Here is an 18,964-nt window from a genome sequence, read left to right as displayed (position 1 = left end):
TAATAATAATAATAATAATAATGTTTAATTCTAACAACAATATACAAATACAAATGACTATTATATCCCTTGTTATTACTTATTGAAAAAAAATAGAGAAACACGATTAAAGATAAAAACTGCTAATGAATCATTGAATAAATAACAAAACGTTCAGTACATAAACTGTTTGACTTAGATTATTTCTTATAAATCGTGTAAAAATGTAAAATAAATAAATAGGCGACAGTGACGTGATCTCACCTACCTGCATGGAAGAGTTGACAGAAAACCACGCCCATTCACTCATACCTGTACTAGGAAGTGAATGGATCGGATGGATTGTGCTTCCTTGGCTGGCACACTCAAGGTAAATTACTAAAATAATTGTAAAACTTCACACTGCAGGCGAAAGCGCATCAAATCCGACTTTTTTGACCCTATGCGACCCATATCCGATCATGGTATGACGGTGTGAACAGCACAAATCCGACATCCGAACTGGGTCACTTTCGTACGTGGTACTGAATCCTATACATATCTGATGTTTTTTGCCACTTGCTGATGGTGGATTTGGCTGCCTTGGTTTCTGTGGGCAACAGGTGGGAATTTGAATGGTTTTAGTTCGAAAACCATTATCGTGCCTGGGACGCTAGTGCGGTAACAAGAACCAGTTTGTTATTTAATCAAGCTGTGTCTGACCTATGTTATATTTCTGTTTAAAACTCGGTGTATTATAGCACCACAGTACCTTTTACTGATACTTTCAGTCTGTAAACGAATTAAGGAATTGCCCACTTTTCCGATAATTTATTCTGAATTGTTAGTTTAGCGCACTCATTAAGCATCACTGTAAATGTGCCTCACGCCTGTCCCGTTCGCCGTATACTTAATGTTATAACCGAGATTTCTACCGCGGTAAAGTGAGCCGTCATTTGTGAGCCGCGGTCAAGCCAGCCGCCTCCTATCCGCCGCATAAATTTCCTTGCGCTTTTACACCAGTCTTTACGGTAGCGCCTTTTCGCTTTATGTGCCGATTGAAAGCCTATACCCGCGCACACGTGCACGCGCGCGCACAAATTACAATGTAACGGCCCGATACAGTCAATACAATTATGGAAATGTCAGAAATTCATTAAAAATCATCCTGAGTAGTTGATGTACAACTTTCAACACATCCCCCCTCTGGGACACCTACTGTACCTGTGTGCCAGGTTTCAGCCAGATTTACTGTAGAATTCCTCAGAAATTAAAGGGTACTTGTATCCAATGCAGTCGGCCAATAAACTACAATTATGTCAATTTTCAAAAATTCATTAAAAATCATCCTGGGTAGTTGATGTACAACTTTCAACACATCTCCCCTCTGGGACACCTACTGTACCTGTGTGCCACGTTTCATCCAAATTTACTGTAGAATTCCTCAGAAATTAAAGGAAACTTATATTCAATTCAATACAGTCAATACAATAGAATTATGTCAATTTTCAGAAATTCATTAAAAATCATCCTGAGTAGTTGATGTCCAACTTTCAACACATCCCCCCTCTGGGACACCTACTGTACCTGTGTGCCAAGTTTCATCCAAATTTACTGTAGAATTCCTCAGAAATTAATGGAAACATTTATTCAATCTAATACAGCCAATACACTACAATTGTGTCAATTTTCAAAAATTCATTAAAAATCATCCTGAGTAGTTGATGTACAACTTTCAACACATCCCCCCTCTGGGACACCTACTGTACCTGTGTGCCAGGTTTCAGCCAGATTTACTGTAGAATTCCTCAGAAATTAAAGGGTACTTGTATCCAATGCAGTCAGCCAATACAATTTAATTATGTAAATTTTCAAAAATTCATGAAAAATCATCCTGAGTAGTTGATGTACAACTTTCAACACATCCCCCCTCTGGGACACCTACTGTACCTGTGTGCCAAGTTTCATCCAGATTTACTGTAGAATTCCTCAGAAATTAAAGGGTACTTGTATCCAATGCAGTCGGCCAATAAACTACAATTATGTCAATTTTCAAAAATTCATTAAAAATCATCCTGAGTAGTTGATGTACAACTTTCAACACATCCCTCCTCTGGGACACCTACTGTACCTGTGTGCCAAGTTTCATCCAGATTTACTGTAGAATTCCTCAGAAATTAAAGGGTACTTGTATTCAATGCAGTCGGCCAATACACTACAATTATGTCAATTTTCAAAAATTCATGAAAAATCATCCTGAGTAGTTGATGTACAACTTTCAACACATCCTTCCTCTGGGACACCTACTGTACCTGTGTGCCAATTTTCATCCAGATTTACTGTAGAATTCCTCAGAAATTAAAGGGTACTTGTATCCAATGCAGTCAGCCAATACAATAGAATTATGTCAATTTTCAAAAATTCATTAAAAATCATCCTGAGTAGTTGATGTACAACTTTCAACACATCCTTCCTCTGGGACACCTACTGTACCTGTGTGCCAATTTTCATCCAGATTTACTGTAGAATTCCTCAGAAATTAATGGAAACATTTATTCAATCTAATACAGCCAATACACTACAATTGTGACAATTTTCAAAAATTCATTAAAAATCATCCTGAGTAGTTGATGTACAACTTTCAACACATCCCTCCTCTGGGACACCTACTGTACCTGTGTGCCAGGTTTCAGCCAGATTTACTGTAGAATTCCTCAGAAATTAAAGGGTACTTGTATCCAATGCAGTCGGCCAATACACTACAATTATGTCAATTTTCAAAAATTCATTAAAAATCATCCTGAGTAGTTGAGGTCCAACTTTCAACACATCCCTCCTCCGGGAAACCTGCTGTACGTCTGGGCCAAGTTTCAGCCAGATTTACTGTAATATTCTTCAGAAATTGCAGGGAACTTATGTTCAGTGCAAGAAAGGCTGAAAGACGACCACCACTGAACAAGACACACAAGCTGAAACGTCAAGACTGGGCCAAGAAATATCTCAAGACTGATTTTTCTAAGGTTTTATGGACTGATGAAATGAGAGTGAGTCTTGATGGGCCAGATGGATGGGCCCGTGGCTGGATTGGTAAAGGGCAGAGAGCTCCAGTCTGACTCAGACGCCAGCAAGGTGGAGGTGGAGTACTGGTTTGGGCTGGTATCATTAAAGATGAGCTTGTGGGGCCTTTTCGGGTTGAGGATGGAGTCAAGCTCAACTCCCAGTCCTACTGCCAGTTTCTGGAAGACACCTTCTTCAAGCAGTGGTACAGGAAGAAGTCTGCATCCTTCAAGAAAAACATGATTTTCATGCAGGACAATGCTCCATCACACGCGTCCAAGTACTCCACAGCGTGGCTGGCAAGAAAGGGTATAAAAGAAGAAAAACTAATGACATGGCCTCCTTGTTCACCTGATCTGAACCCCATTGAGAACCTGTGGTCCATCATCAAATGTGAGATTTACAAGGAGGGAAAACAGTACACCTCTCTGAACAGTGTCTGGGAGGCTGTGGTTGCTGCTGCACGCAATGTTGATGGTGAACAGATCAAAACACTGACAGAATCCATGGATGGCAGGCTTTTGAGTGTCCTTGCAAAGAAAGGTGGCTATATTGGTCGCTGATTTGTTGTTGTTTTGTTTTTGAATGTCGGCGAGGATTCCGCAAGGCACTCCCCTCCATTCACCTCGCGAATCTCCGCTCTCTTCCAAACAAAGTCGACGAATTACTGCTCTTAAACCGGACTAACAAGGACTTTGCACGCTCTGCTGCCCTCTGCTTCACTGAAACCTGGCTCAGTGAGCGAGTCCCAGACGCTGTCTTACATCTGCCGGGCTTCCAACTTCACCGGGCGGACCGCGAAACAGAGCTCTCAGGGCAAACAAAGGGTGGTGGAGTCTGCTTCTACATTAATGAAGGTTGGTGTACTGATGTCACAGTGTTACAGAAACACTGCAGCCCACACTTGGAAAGTTTTCTCATCAACTGTAAACCTTTTTATTCACCGCGGGAGTTTTCTTCCTTCATGCTGGTCGGAGTTTACATCCCTCCACAGGCCAACGCGAACAACGCACTGTGCGAGCTGGCTGACCAGATTACTACCCTGGAGAGGAAATTCCCGGATTCCTTTACAATTATTCTTGGGGATTTTAACAGAGCAAACCTAAACTACGAACTCCCTAAATACAGACAGCATATAGACTGCCCCACCAGGGACAACATCATACTGGATCACTGCTACACCACTCTAAAAGATGCCTATCGCTCTGTGCCCCGGGCAGCTTTGGGACATTCTGATCACTGCATGGTCCATCTGTCATGGTCCTGGGCCATGTGGGCCCAGTATTCTTAGTTTTCATGTATTTTTGTATTTTGTTCTTTATTTAGGCCATGCTTCCTGGGTTGATCTGTTACGTTGTTCCTTATGTGTTTTCCCTTCGTGACTCTTACCCCCTGTGTGCCCCTCTGTGTATTTATGAGCCCTCGTCTCTCTTTGTGTTTTATTCTATGTTTTCCCCAGCCCGTTATGTCTGCGTTCTCCCCGTGCTCTCTCTCCTCCCGTTTGAACCTCTGTGTACTTCCTGTTTTACTTTGCCCATCTCCCATCAGTGTTACGTTCACTCCTGCCGTGTCTTGTTATGATTATCAGTGTCACCTGTGTTCCCCGTGTGCATCCACTTCCCCTGATCATCCCTCATGTGTATTTAGTCTCTGTGTTTCATACAGTCTGTGTCGCGTCGTCTGTGTTCCCACCCTCCATGTTTCCATGCCCGGTCTGTTGTATTCATAGCCTTACCTTAGTTCATTCCCAGTTTATGTTTCTGTTTAGTTATTGCTTTTGAGCTGCCCTTATTCTTGTTTGTTTCTCTTGCGTTACCAGCCACAATAAAAGGCTCGCTTTTGTTTAAAGTTTACTCCCGTGTCACTCGTGTCCGCACCTGAGTCCTCCACGCACTCTCCACACGGTCTGTCACAGCGGATCGTGACACCATCTTATTCCAGTTTATAGGCAAAAACTCAAACGTGCCAAGCCTGTAGTCAAAACTGTGAAGAAGTGGACTAACGCAGCAAAGCAGGAACTGCAGGACTGTTTTGACTCCACTGATTGGACTGTTTTTGAAGCTGCATCTGAGAACCTAGATGAGCTCACGGACACTGTGACATCATACATCAGTTTCTGTGAAGACGTGTGTGTGCCAACAAAGACCTTTTGCACATACAACAACAATAAACCATGGTTCACTCCTAAACTCCAACATCTTCGCAAGGCCAAGGAGGACGCTTACAGAAGTGGTGACAGGGTCCTGTACAAGCAAGCCAGGAACACACTGACCAAGGAGATCAAAGCAGCTAAAAGGATCTACTCCCAGAAGCTGGAAGAACGGCTCTCAGCCAACGACCCTGCGTCAGTGTGGAGGGGCCTGCAGGAAATCACCAGCTACAGACGCCCCCCACCCACTATTGAAGCAAACAAAGACCTGGCCAACGAGTTAAACACTTTCTATTGCAGGTTTGAGACGGACAGACTCCCACGCCCCACCCTCCCCTCCCCAGGGACATTGCTTCAGACATTGACCCCCAACACACCTTCCACCTCTCCCCCCTTCACCCTGCCCCTCCCCAATCAAGACTCAACGACCACCACCACCCTCTCCAACCCAGACTCAACGACCTCCACCACACCTCTCACCCCCCTTTCCTCCTCCCTGAAACTAAGAATACACACTCAGGATGTGAGCCGACTATTCCAGAAACAGAAGCCCAGGAAAGCCCCCGGACCAGATGGCGTCTCACCCTCCTGCCTCAAAACCTGTGCTGAACAGCTGGCTCCCATCTTTACTCGCATCTTCAACAGATCCCTGGAGCTGTGTGAAGTTCCCTCCTGCTTCAAACGCTCCACCATCATCCCTGTTCCCAAGAAACTCACCATCACAGGACTGGATGACTACAGACCTGTCGCCTTGACGTCTGTGGTCATGAAATCCTTCGAAAGACTGGTGTTAGCCCATCTGAAAGACATTACAGGCCACCAGCTGGACCCTCTGCAGTTTGCCTACCGGGCAAACAGGTCAGTGGATGATGCAGTGAACACGGGGCTGCATTACATCCTGCAACACCTTGACTGCCCGGGAACTTATGCCAGGGTCCTGTTTGTGGACTTTAGTTCGGCTTTTAACACCATTGTGCCTGAACTTCTTTCCTCCAAACTCTCCCAGCTCAGCGTGTCACCAGCTACCTGTCAGTGGATCACCAGCTTCCTGACAGACAGAAAGCAACAAGTGAGGCTGGGGGAGATCACCTCTGAAACCCGGTCCCTCAGTATTGGTGCCCTCAAGGATGTGTCCTCTCACCACTACTGTTCTCCCTCTACACTAACGACTGCACCTCCAATAACTCTGCTGTCAAACTCCTAAAGTTTGCAGATGACACCACTGTCATTGGCCTCATTCAAGATGGTGATGAGTCTGCATACCGGCAGGAAGTTGAGCGGCTGGTACTCTGGTGCAGTCAGCACAATCTGGAGCTGAACACTCTTAAGACTGTAGAGATGACAGTGGACTTCAGGAGACATCCCTCAACTCTGCTCCCCCTCACCATATCAGACAGCCCTGTGTCGACTGTGAAGATCTTCAAGTTCCTGGGTACAACCATCTCCCAGGACCTGAAGTGGGAGACCAACATCAACTCCATCCTCAAAAAGACCCAGCAGAGGATGTACTTCCTGAGACAACTGGGGAAGTACAGTCTTCCACAGGAGCTGCTGATCCAGTTCTACACTGCGGTCATTGAGTCTGTCCTGTGCTCCTCCATCACAGTCTGGTATGGAGGAGCCACTAAACAGGACAGGAGCAGACTGCAGCGGACTGTACGGGCAGCAGAAAGGATCATCAGCGCCCCCCCTGCCCTCCATCCAGGATCTGTACCTCTCAAGAACCAGGAAACGGGCAGGGAAAATCATCGCAGACCCCTCACACCCTGGACACAGACTTTTTGATCTGCTGACCTCTGGCAGACGGTACAGAAGCCTGCAGACCAGGACCACCCGACACAGGAACAGTTTCTTTCCCCTCGCCATCTCCCTTCTTAACCGTTGACCTGTCACACTGCTCCCACTGCCAGACTGCAGCTGCACCTTATGTACATTTTGTAGTATTCATTCCACCTCATTCATTTCTGTATTTTATGTATATAAGGTTAGATTCGTTATTTATAGTTGGTTTACATAGCTTTGTGTATGTATGTGTAATGTGTATATATAGACACGTGTGTGTGTGTGTGTGTGTGTGTGTGTGTGTGTGTGTGTGTGTGTGTGTGTGTGTGTGTGTGAGATTTACATTGCTGTGCTTGAGAGCCACCATCTACCGGAACCAAATTCCCTGTATGTGTCTGCACATATACAGTGGGGCAAAAAAGTATTTAGTCAGCCACCGATTGTGCAAGTTCCCCCACTTAAAATGATGACAGAGGTCAGTAATTTGCACCAGAGGTACACTTCAACTGTGAGAGACAGAATGTGAAAAAAAAAAATCCATGAATTCACATGGTAGGATTTGTAAAGAATTTATTCATAAATTATGGTGGAAAATAAGTATTTGGTCACCTCAAACAAGGAAAATCTCTGGCTCTCACAGACCTGTAACGTCTTCTGTAAGAAGCTTTTCTGTCACCCCCTCGTTACCTGTATGAATGGCACCTGTTTGAACTCATCATCTGTATAAAAGACACCTGTCCACAGCCTCAAACAGTCAGACTCCAAACTCCGCCATGGCCAAGACCAAAGAGCTTTCGAAGGACACCAGGAAAAGTATTGTAGACCTGCACCAGACTGGGAAGAGTGAATCTACAATAGGCAAGCAACTTGGTGTGAAAAAATCAACTGTGGGAGCAATCATCAGAAAATGGAAGACATACAAGACCACTGATAATCTCCCTCGATCTGGGGCTCCACGCAAGATCTCATCCCGTGGGGTCAAAATGATCATGAGAACGGTGAGCAAAGATCCCAGAACCACACGGGGGGACCTGGTGAATGACCTGCAGAGAGCTGGGACCAAAGTAACAAAGGTCACCATCAGTAACACACGAAAACGGCAGGGAATCAAATCCCGCAGTGCCAGACGTGTTCCGCTGCTGAAGCCATTGCATGTCCAGGCCTGTCTGAAGTTTGCCAGAGAGCACATGGATGATACAGCAGAGGATTGGGAGAATGTCATGTGGTCAGATGAAACCAAAGTAGAGCGTTTTGGTATAAACTCAACTCGTCGTGTTTGGAGGAAGAAGAATACTGAGTTGCATCCCAAGAACACCATACCTACTGTGAAGCATGGGGGTGGAAACATCATGCTATGGGGCTGTTTTTCTGCCAAGGGGACAGGACGACTGATCCGTGTTAAGGACAGAATGAATGGGGCCATGTATCGTGAGATTTTGAGCCAAAACCTCCTTCCATCAGTGAGAACTTTGAAGATGAAACGAGGCTGGGTCTTCCAACATGACAATGATCCAAAACACACCGCCCGGGCAACGAAGACGTGGCTCCGTAAGAAGCATTTGAAAGTCCTGGAGTGGCCTAGCCAGTCTCCAGACCTCAACCCCATAGAAAATCTGTGGCGGGAGTTGAAAGTCTGTGTTGCTCGGCGACAGCCCCAAAACATCACTGCTCTCGAGAAGATCTGCATGGAGGAATGGGCCAAAATACCAGCTACTGTGTGTGCAAACCTGGTAAAGACCTATAGTAAACGTTTGACCTCTGTTATTGCCAACAAAGGTTATGTTACAAAGTATTGAGTTGTATTTTTGTTATTGACCAAATACTTATTTTCCACCCTGATTTACGAATAAATTCTTTACAAATCCTACCATGTGAATTCATGGATTTTTTTTTCACATTCTGTCTCTCACAGTTGAAGTGTACCTCTGGTGCAAATTACTGACCTCTGTCATCATTTTAGGTGGGGGAACTTGCACAATCGGTGGCTGACTAAATACTTTTTTGCCCCACTGTATTTGGCCAATAAACACGATTCTGATTCTGATTCTGATTCTGAGATGTATATTTGTGAATGTGGAGATGTTATATTGGTTTCACTGGTAAAAATAAATAATTGAAATGGGTATATATTTGTTTTTTGTGAAGTTGCCTAATAATTATGCACAGTAATAGTCACCCGCACACACAGATATCCCCCTAAAATAACTAAAAAAAAAAAAAAAAAAACTACTTCCAAAAACATTCAGCTTTGATATTAATGAGTCTTTTGGGTTCATTGAGAACATGGTTGTTGTTCAATAATAAAATTATTCCTCAAAAATACAACTTGCCTAATAATTCTGCACTCCCTGTAGGTCTGTTGACAGAGCTCTGTACAGGTCTGCTCGAGCTGACCTGAAAAGGGGTCCCACCTGTCCAGCAACAACACATGGCATGGAATAATAGACATCATAAACCACAGAGGCAGAACTGTGAAAACAGAAAACCTGAGTGTGCAGCTAGCAGAGGACATAAACAGCTTCTTTGCCCGCTTTGAAACACCACAACAGCAGCATTCATCTGCCTCAGACCTGCTCCCATCCTCATCCTCAACTGGTTCCTGCACCGCTCCATTCACTGTAACGGAGCACGATGTCAGATGAGTGTTCCTAGCAGTGAACCCCAGGAAGGCGTCCAGACGAATACGTGGTAAAGTGCTAAGACCATGTGCCCACCAGCTCACCCTCATCTCCACCAGAATCTTCAACCTCTCACTGGATGAAGCAGCCATCCCATCCTGTCTAAAATCAGCCACAATCATCCCAGTACCAAAGAAGTCTCCCATCACCAGCCTGAACTATTATTGCCCTGTGGCCCTCACACCGGTAATCATGAAACTAGTCCTTCAGCACACCAAGGATTACCTCCCCCCAGAATTCGACCCCCACCAGTTTGCATACCGTGCAAACAGATCCACAGAAGATGCCATCACCCTCCACTCGGTGCTGAGTCAACTAGAACAGCGGCAGAGCTACGCCAGAATGCTCTTTGTGGACTACAGCTCACCCTTCCACCACTCGCCCATTGAGAGCCTACTAACTTACTGCATCACAGTATGGTACAGCAGCTGCACTAAGGCGGATAGAGCCACCCTCCCAGCATGTTTGCAATGAGTAGGAGATGCTCTGTATCTCACTGTACAACTGTATAGTGACAAAGGTATTGGGTTCTTTTCTAAAAATTGCTATAAACAGAGGAACCCAAACTGATGAAAAGTGGCGAATTTTTTTTTTCAAATGACTATTTTTAGTGGATTTTTGATATAGAAGCAGAATGACAGAATGTTAAAAGAAGTTACTTTTAGTCATTCTAAGCTGGGCATTGCGTTCTCTGGCTGTTCAAAGCCATGGAACTTTAGACTTTCCAAGCAAATAATGATGGCCATACTGATGTTCTTTTCAGTACATTTTACTTTATGTTCATTTTCATTTTTATGATGTTTCTATTTTTACATAATTCCTCCCACATAGCAAAATTGGCATGGCCTGGATCTGTCCCACACAATGTGCTTACACATGGCCTGCGTACCGCAAAGAATGACGGCCCTATGGTGGCCCAGATCTGGTTTACCAGAGGTGGCCCACACATGAGCCAGCACAAGGCCAGTTGCAGACACACTGCTGGCCCTGTGCTGGCCCAGAACAGTTTCAGCTCTGGCCCCAGATGTCAGCCTAATGTGTACCTTAGCCATGTAAGCCATGTAATAACAACATGTGCTGGAACATAATAGTGCAAAAGTAACATGACGAGACTCTGTTCAGACAGTGAATGGACTGATTCTTATACAGCACTTTTTTACTCACCCATATTACTCAAAGTGCTCTATACAACATGTCACATTCACCCAATCAGGCCAAATGTGGCATGCCATCACATAAACAGTGCCATCTTACCATGCCAGAAGTCAGCCAGCAGTGCCGGCTTGACACCAGATCCAGGAAAGACCCGTCTGCTATGTGGGATGACTTGTTCTTTTGGCATTTTAGTTGTGGATTGTGTTTGGACTGTGTCTCTTGCCCTTTCAGTATTGTTTCCTTGTGCTTCTAAGTGTCCCTTTGTTTCTTTTTAGGTTATGTAGTATGGGTTAGAGATATTTTGTATGTTGTTTTTGTTTAATAAATCTGCCTTTTGGATTATTCCCTGATGTGCCTGAGTTCTGTTATTTAGTGTCACTTTGAAAGGTCACACAGCCAGCATTTACATAGAATTGTTCTTTCAAATTTTGATAAAGATTACAGTGAATTGAGATGTAACTTGGCCCAGAGGTACAGTAGGATGCCCAGAGTAAGAAAGTGTTGAAAGTTGGACCTCAACTATTATGGGTGATTTTTAATGAATTTTTGAAATTTCCATAATTGTAGTGTATTGACTGTATTGAATTGAATAAATGTTTCCATTAATTTCTGAGGAGTTCTACAGTAAATCTGGATGAAAATTGGCACACAGGTACAGTAGGTGTCCCAGAGGAGGGATGTGTTGAAAGTTGGACATCAACTACTCAGGATGATTTTTAATGAATTTTTGAAAATTGACATAATTCTACTGTATTGGCCGACTGCATTGGATACAAGTACCCTTTAATTTCTGAGGAATTCTACAGTAAATCTGGCTGAAACCTGGCACACAGGTACAGTAGGTGTCCCAGAGGGGGGATGTGTTGAAAGTTGTACATCAACTACTCAGGATGATTTTTCATGAATTTTTGAAAATTGACATAATTGTAGTGTATTGGCCGACTGCATTGAATACAAGTACCCTTTAATTTCTGAGGAATTCTACAGTAAATCTGGATGAAAATTGGCACACAGGTACAGTAGGTGTCCTAGAGGAGGGATGTGTTGAAAGTTGTACATCAACTACTCAGGATGATTTTTAATGAATTTTTGAAAATTGACATAATTCTATTGTATTGACTGTATTGAATTGAATATAAGTTTCCTTTAATTTCTGAGGAATTCTACAGTAAATCTGGATGAAAATTGGCACACAGGTACAGTAGGTGTCCTAGAGGAGGGATGTGTTGAAAGTTGTACATCAACTACTCAGGATGATTTTTAATGAATTTTTGAAAATTGACATAATTAAATTGTATTGGCTGACTGCATTGGATACAAGTACCCTTTAATTTCTGAGGAATTCTACAGTAAATCTGGATGAAAATTGGCACACAGGTACAGTAGGTGTCCTAGAGGAGGGATGTGTTGAAAGTTGTACATCAACTACTCAGGATGATTTTTAATGAATTTTTGAAAATTGACATAATTCTATTGTATTGACTGTATTGAATTGAATATAAGTTTCCTTTAATTTCTGAGGAATTCTACAGTAAATCTGGATGAAAATTGGCACACAGGTACAGTAGGTGTCCTAGAGGAGGGATGTGTTGAAAGTTGTACATCAACTACTCAGGATGATTTTTAATGAATTTTTGAAAATTGACATAATTCTATTGTATTGACTGTATTGAATTGAACATAAGTTTCCTTTAATTTCTGAGGAATTCTACAGTAAATCTGGATGAAAATTGGCACACAGGTACAGTAGGTGTCCCAGAGGAGGGATGTGTTGAAAGTTGTACATCAACTACTCAGGATGATTTTTAATGAATTTTTGAAAATTGACATAATTAAATTGTATTGGCTGACTGCATTGGATACAAGTACCCTTTAATTTCTGAGGAATTCTACAGTAAATCTGGCTGAAACCTGGCACACAGGTACAGTAGGTGTCCCAGAGGGGGGATGTGTTGAAAGTTGTACATCAACTACTCAGGATGATTTTTCATGAATTTTTGAAAATTGACATAATTGTAGTTTATTGGCCGACTGCATTGGATACAAGTACCCTTTAATGTCTGAGGAATTCTACAGTAAATCTGGATGAAACTTGGCACACAGGTACAGTAGGTGTCCCAGAGGGGGGATGTGTTGAAAGTTGGACATCAACTACTCAGGATGATTTTTCATGAATTTTTGAAAATTGACATAATTAAATTGTATTGGCTGACTGCATTGGATACAAGTACCCTTTAATTTCTGAGGAATTCTACAGTAAATCTGGATGAAACTTGGCACACAGGTACAGTAGGTGTCCCAGAGGGGGGATGTGTTGAAAGTTGTACATCAACTACTCAGGATGATTTTTAATGAATTTTTGAAAATTGACATAATTCTACTGTATTGGCCGACTGCATTGGATACAAGTACCCATTAATTTCTGAGGAATTCTACAGTAAATCTGGCTGAAACCTGGCACACAGGTACAGTAGGTGTCCTAGAGGAGGGATGTGTTGAAAGTTGTACATCAACTACTCAGGATGATTTTTAATGAATTTTTGAAAATTGACATAATTCTATTGTATTGACTGTATTGAATTGAATATAAATTTCCTTTAATTTCTGAGGAATTCTACAGTAAATCTGGCTGAAACCTGGCACACAGGTACAGTAGGTGTCCCAGAGGAGGGATGTGTTGAAAGTTGTACATCAACTACTCAGGATGATTTTTAATGAATTTTTGAAAATTGACATAATTCTATTGTATTGGCTGACTGCATTGGATACAAGTACCCTTTAATTTCTGAGGAATTCTACAGTAAATCTGGCTGAAACCTGGCACACAGGTACAGTAGGTGTCCCAGAGGGGGGATGTGTTGAAAGTTGTACATCAACTACTCAGGATGATTTTTCATGAATTTTTGAAAATTGACATAATTGTAGTGTATTGGCCGACTGCATTGAATACAAGTACCCTTTAATTTCTGAGGAATTCTACAGTAAATCTGGATGAAACTTGGCACACAGGTACAGTAGGTGTCCCAGAGGGGGGATGTGTTGAAAGTTGGACATCAACTACTCAGGATGATTTTTCATGAATTTTTGAAAATTGACATAATTAAATTGTATTGGCTGACTGCATTGGATACAAGTACCCTTTAATTTCTGAGGAATTCTACAGTAAATCTGGATGAAACTTGGCACACAGGTACAGTAGGTGTCCCAGAGGAGGGATGTGTTGAAAGTTGTACATCAACTACTCAGGATGATTTTTAATGAATTTTTGAAAATTGACATAATTGTAGTTTATTGGCCGACTGCATTGGATACAAGTACCCTTTAATTTCTGAGGAATTCTACAGTAAATCTGGATGAAACTTGGCACACAGGTACAGTAGGTGTCCCAGAGGGGGGATGTGTTGAAAGTTGTACATCAACTACTCAGGATGATTTTTAATGAATTTTTGAAAATTGACACAATTGTAGTGTATTGGCTGTATTAGATTGAATAAATGTTTCCATTAATTTCTGAGGAATTCTACAGTAAATCTGGATGAAAATTGGCACACAGGTACAGTAGGTGTCCCAGAGGGGGGATGTGTTGAAAGTTGGACATCAACTACTCAGGATGATTTTTAATGAATTTCTGAAAATTGACATAATTCTATTGTATTGACTGTATTGAATTGAATATAAGTTTGCTTTAATTTCTGAGGGATTCTACAGTAAATTTGGATGAAACGTGGCACACAGGTACAGTAGGTGTCCCAGAGGGGAGATGTGTTGAAAGTTGTACATCAACTACCCAGGATGATTTTTAATGAATTTTTGAAAATTGACATAATTGTAGTTTATTGGCCGACTGCATTGGATACAAGTACCCTTTAATTTCTGAGGAATTCTACAGTAAATCTGGCTGAAACCTGGCACACAGGTACAGTAGGTGTCCCAGAGGGGGGATGTGTTGAAAGTTGTACATCAACTACTCAGGATGATTTTTAATGAATTTCTGAAAATTGACATAATTCTATTGTATTGACTGTATTGAATTGAATATAAGTTTCCTTTAATTTCTGAGGAATTCTACAGTAAATCTGGATGAAAATTGGCACACAGGTACAGTAGGTGTCCCAGAGGGGGGATGTGTTGAAAGTTGGACCTCAACTATTCAGGATGACTTTTAATGAATTTTTGAAATAAACATAATTGTAGTGCATTGACTGTATTGCACTGAATATGAGTTTACTGTGATTTCTGAGTAATATTACAGTAAATCTGGGTAAAAACTGGCCCAGAGGTAAAGTAGGTGTCCGAGAAGAGGATTGTGTTGAAAGGTTGGCATCAACTTTCAAGAATGATGTTTAATGAATTTTTGAATATGCAAACAGACTGTCACGATGGCTGTATTGGGCTGTTCCATTGTAATTTGTGTGCGCGCGTGCGTGTGACTGTTCGCGCGCGTGCATGTGTGCGCGAGTCTAGGCTTTCAATCAGGATATAAAGCGAAAAGGCGCTACCGTAAAGACTGGTGTAAAAGCGCAAGGAAATTTATGCGGCGGATAGGAGGCGGCTGGCTTGACCGCGGCTCACAAATGACGGCTCACTTTACCGCAGTAGATTTCTTTTCAGTACACTTACACAGGGTTCAGAAAAGATAGATTAAAAAATGAGCTAAAAGTGACTTCAGAGCAAAATTGTAATGTTATTCAAATAAAAGGGTGATGATTTTGTAACTTAAATGTTGGGACATGGAGAAAAATGAGATCAAGAATTCAACAAAGTGCTCTGAAAAAAAAAAAGATTAAAAAACAAACAAACAAGCAAAAAAAAAAAACTCACTGGAAGAAGAGCTTAAACACAACATTTAAACTCAAGTGATTTCCTTTTAATTAAAATTGTCCTGTAAAGGTTTTATGTCCTGATGATTACTGCATAAAATACTAATATACTAAACATTCAAATTTGTGAAATGCAGACGTACATATTATAAAGACACTAAAGAGCTAAGGGCCTGTTGTCATATGACGCTACATCAGATTTGACCGTTGACTTTTCCTGTTTTGCAGGTTTGTCTCGTCCCAATGTGAGCTGAACCTGTGGCTCTTTTCAACATGTTTTTGCCTCATAATCCTCACCTCTCTCACTGGCTCGCCACATTCTTACTGCTCAATTGCTGGAAAGCAGGTGGAGCTCACAATGGGTCAGAGGTGGTGACCTCAATGCAGCGGGCTAGCATCCCACCCATCGTGGTGAAGGAGGGGTCGAGCATGCTGATTACGTGTAACGTGACCGGGACCTATGATAACATCAGCTGGTACAACTCTAAAGGACCCCTGCAGGGTGACGACGCAGGTAGGACGAGGAAATGAAGCAGCGAGATTTTGATCAGCTTCGAGTTCTTTTCGTCCTGCATGGCTTTTTTTTTTATCTGAAAGCAATCAAATGAACTGAAAAACATACTTTCAGAGTTAGTGCTCGTGCTGATATTTCAGTGGCATTTAATTCTGAAAGTGACAAAAAGGTTTTATGTAAAGTAAGACACATAAGCACTGCCTTTCAACCAGCATATCAATCACTTAGTCAATCATTGTTACTGTTTTTACCATGAATAATACTTTAGTCACAAACAGTATGTGGAAAAAGGAAGTATGCTTCATTTCATATATAAAATTTTGTGTGTTCAGACACTGAAAACTACGGAAGAGGATTAGGGCCACTGGAAAAAAAATCTGAGATTAAAGTCAGAATTCTGACTTTTTTCTCAGAATTCAGGAAAAGAAGAAAAAAAAAAAGACGTACCCACTTAGTGGCCCTAATCCTCTTCCGTAGAAAACCCCCTGCTGGCCTACACTATGTGACACACTGCATCATTATTTATCTAACACAAACTGCAGAAGCAGTGTGTGATGAATTAAGTACATCTCATGATTCAGTAGTTTGCTGAACCACCTTTAACAGAAATAAATTGAAGGTCCGTTCATAGCAGTTTAGTCCGGTTGAGGTCCGGACTTTGGCTGGGCCTGTGCAACTTGTGGATTTGCTGCTGTGCTTAGGATCATTGTCCTGTTGCATGAGCCAGTTTTGGCCTAGTTTTAGCTGTCAAACAGTTGGCCTTTAGCAAACAGTTAGTGTGAGGTGTTTAACAAAAATCAAATACAGCTTATCAGCACAAACATGATGCTGGGTATTATTGCCAAACACATCCACGTTGGCCTTGTCTGTCTAAAGGACATTGTTCCCAAAGTCTTTGAGTCTGTTCAGATGTAACTTTGCAAACCTAACTCGTGCTGCCATTTTAATAATTGGACTTCCGTGAATTTTAACATAACATCCCGATGTGCTATAATGTGTTACACGATGTTGTATTTAAATAATTGTAGACCCAGGACACTGGCATTGAATAAAACCACCTTCTGTATTTGTACACTTGTTACCATGTCACCAAAAGGTCTCTGTAGGTATTTTAATTTTCAAATACTAAAGAAATCCAGAAATTGTCATTCTGGTTGACTTGCTGAACTATTTGTCAGCAGGTGACAGAGATGTGTACTGTTTAGAGTTTGGAGAAAAAGAATGACTGCCTTCTATTTCTTGTCTTTGACAAATTGCCTTAGGTAATGCTGCTGATTAAGGAGATGAAGGAGATTTGAACGTTTTAATGAGAAACTTTGTGGTAAAAGTAAAAATATGTTGTGCGTTATTGCCGCAGGTGGAAGGTGGAAGATTCAAGGGGAAGGCATCCTGAACATCACCGAGGTCTTGTTTGAGGACCGCGGCAGCTACACCTGCGTTGCCTCGAGCGCCAGCGGCGGCACCCAAAACTACACGGTGACTCTTCGCGTTGCCTACTCTGACAGTGGCTTGGGGCTGCATTTCGTCGTTGTGTGCCTGGTGGCCTTCACCATCACCATGATCCTCAACGTGGCCCGCCTGTGCATGGTCAGCAGCCACCTCAAGGAGATGGAGAGGGTCATCAATGAGTTCTTCCGGACAGAGGGCACAGAGAAGCTGCAGAAGGCATTCGAGGTTGCCAAGAGCATCCCCATTGTCACTTCAGCCAAGACGGTGGAGCTCGCCAAGGTCACGCAGTTCAAAACTATGGAGTTTGCCCGTCACATCGAGGAGCTGGCCCGCAGCGTGCCTTTGCCGCCACTCATCCTAAACTGCCGGGCGGTGGTAGAGGAGACGGGGGAGACCGGGAACCCTGCGTCAGAACACATAGAGTCGACTGTGGCGAGAGGGAACAGACAGATTACTGCCCCCCCCAACCCCGACAAGGATGCAGAGGAGCAGGCACTGCTTTCAAGCAAAGGGCAAAGGAATGATGGAGGTGGTGACTACGTCAAAGTGTCTGTCCATACAACTTCTGAGAAGACCGTCAGTGAGGATAGAGGACCCGCTCATGTGCTCCCACCAGGCATACGAACATCTGTGTGATATAAGTAATGTGAATCCCATCAAAAACTAATTTCTGATTGCAAATTAGTGATCAAGAAATTGTTAAATTGTGCAGCTGATTATTAGATAACATTCTTATCTCCTCCCTTTCTTATTTAATTGTGTCACCAAGTCTTGTATTGAAACATCTTGTTTATGATAAGTTATGAATTCATCTGTGGACATTAAAATATTGTTTTCCTTCCTGCTTAAAACTGAATTTCCTTCATTTTGCACATCTATTCCTACGTTATGCTTGCAGTAATCTCCCTTTTTGCACATAATGCAACACACACTAATGTTTGTTTAATTAGTGATGATGAGGAAAGTGCAAAAGGTCCAGCTTTGTTCTCAAGAATCAAAAGCTGTTCCCTAACAGTTCCTCGGTCTCATTTTGCCTCAGTTTGATACAGCAGAGAATAGTAATTTTTTTTCCTCCTTTACCCTCTTGAATATATTGTATTCCTTTTTTTTTTTTTCAACCCTGCGTGTTGGCTCACCTTTAACTTTGCCTTCTTTGAGTTTTTCTGCACACAGCCGATGAAGCAGCAAGCGCTCATTATCCTCTTTCAGATATCATTTGCTACTCTTCACTTGCGTTCGCTTTGACAGTCAGTGAGCTTCCACAGAGCAAAATGCTGCAATGAAATGTTCTCGTATCGCCGTGTCGATTGTTTTCATGTCAGCGCTTCCTGTCACTCACTTGAAACTCGAAGGCAGATGTAAAAGCCGGAGAAATAATCATCCCAAGACTTATTCCTGTGTC

At 42.4% G+C, this 18,964-nt stretch overlaps 1 protein-coding gene across 2 annotated transcripts; it reads left to right on the top strand.

Annotated features, from left to right (window-relative positions):
* Positions 1 to 232: 232 nt before the first annotated feature.
* Positions 233 to 18,413, top strand: LOC113030522 (microfibrillar-associated protein 3-like). 2 transcript variants are annotated; one of them, XM_026182031.2, is made up of 3 exons: positions 233 to 349; positions 15,828 to 16,113; positions 17,471 to 18,413. In XM_026182031.2, exons 2-3 carry the CDS (start codon positions 15,873 to 15,875, stop codon positions 18,196 to 18,198), a joined length of 969 nt encoding a protein of 322 aa, XP_026037816.2. In that variant the 5' UTR covers positions 233 to 349; positions 15,828 to 15,872; the 3' UTR covers positions 18,199 to 18,413. The 2 variants fall into 2 exon arrangements, with proteins under 2 accessions (XP_026037816.2, XP_026037817.2); XM_026182032.2 differs by lacking the exon at positions 233 to 349 and adding an exon at positions 618 to 639.
* Positions 18,414 to 18,964: the final 551 nt, after the last annotated feature.

This window comes from Astatotilapia calliptera, chromosome 10 (genome assembly GCF_964374335.1).
Source record: "Astatotilapia calliptera chromosome 10, fAstCal68.1, whole genome shotgun sequence".
In the NCBI taxonomy this organism is placed as follows: domain Eukaryota; kingdom Metazoa; phylum Chordata; class Actinopteri; order Cichliformes; family Cichlidae; genus Astatotilapia; species Astatotilapia calliptera.
The sequence above is the reverse complement of the archived record's forward strand: the minus strand, read 5'-3'. Positions and strand labels throughout refer to the sequence as shown.

Bases quoted from the DNA above. Each gene is read 5' to 3' on its own strand.
- LOC113030522 (XM_026182031.2), top strand. From the start codon at position 15,873: ATGTTTTTGCCTCATAATCCTCACCTCTCTCACTGGCTCGCCACATTC. The intron at 16,114-17,470 runs GTAGGACGAGGA...TTATTGCCGCAG, and splicing joins CCTGCAGGGTGACGACGCAG to GTGGAAGGTGGAAGATTCAA.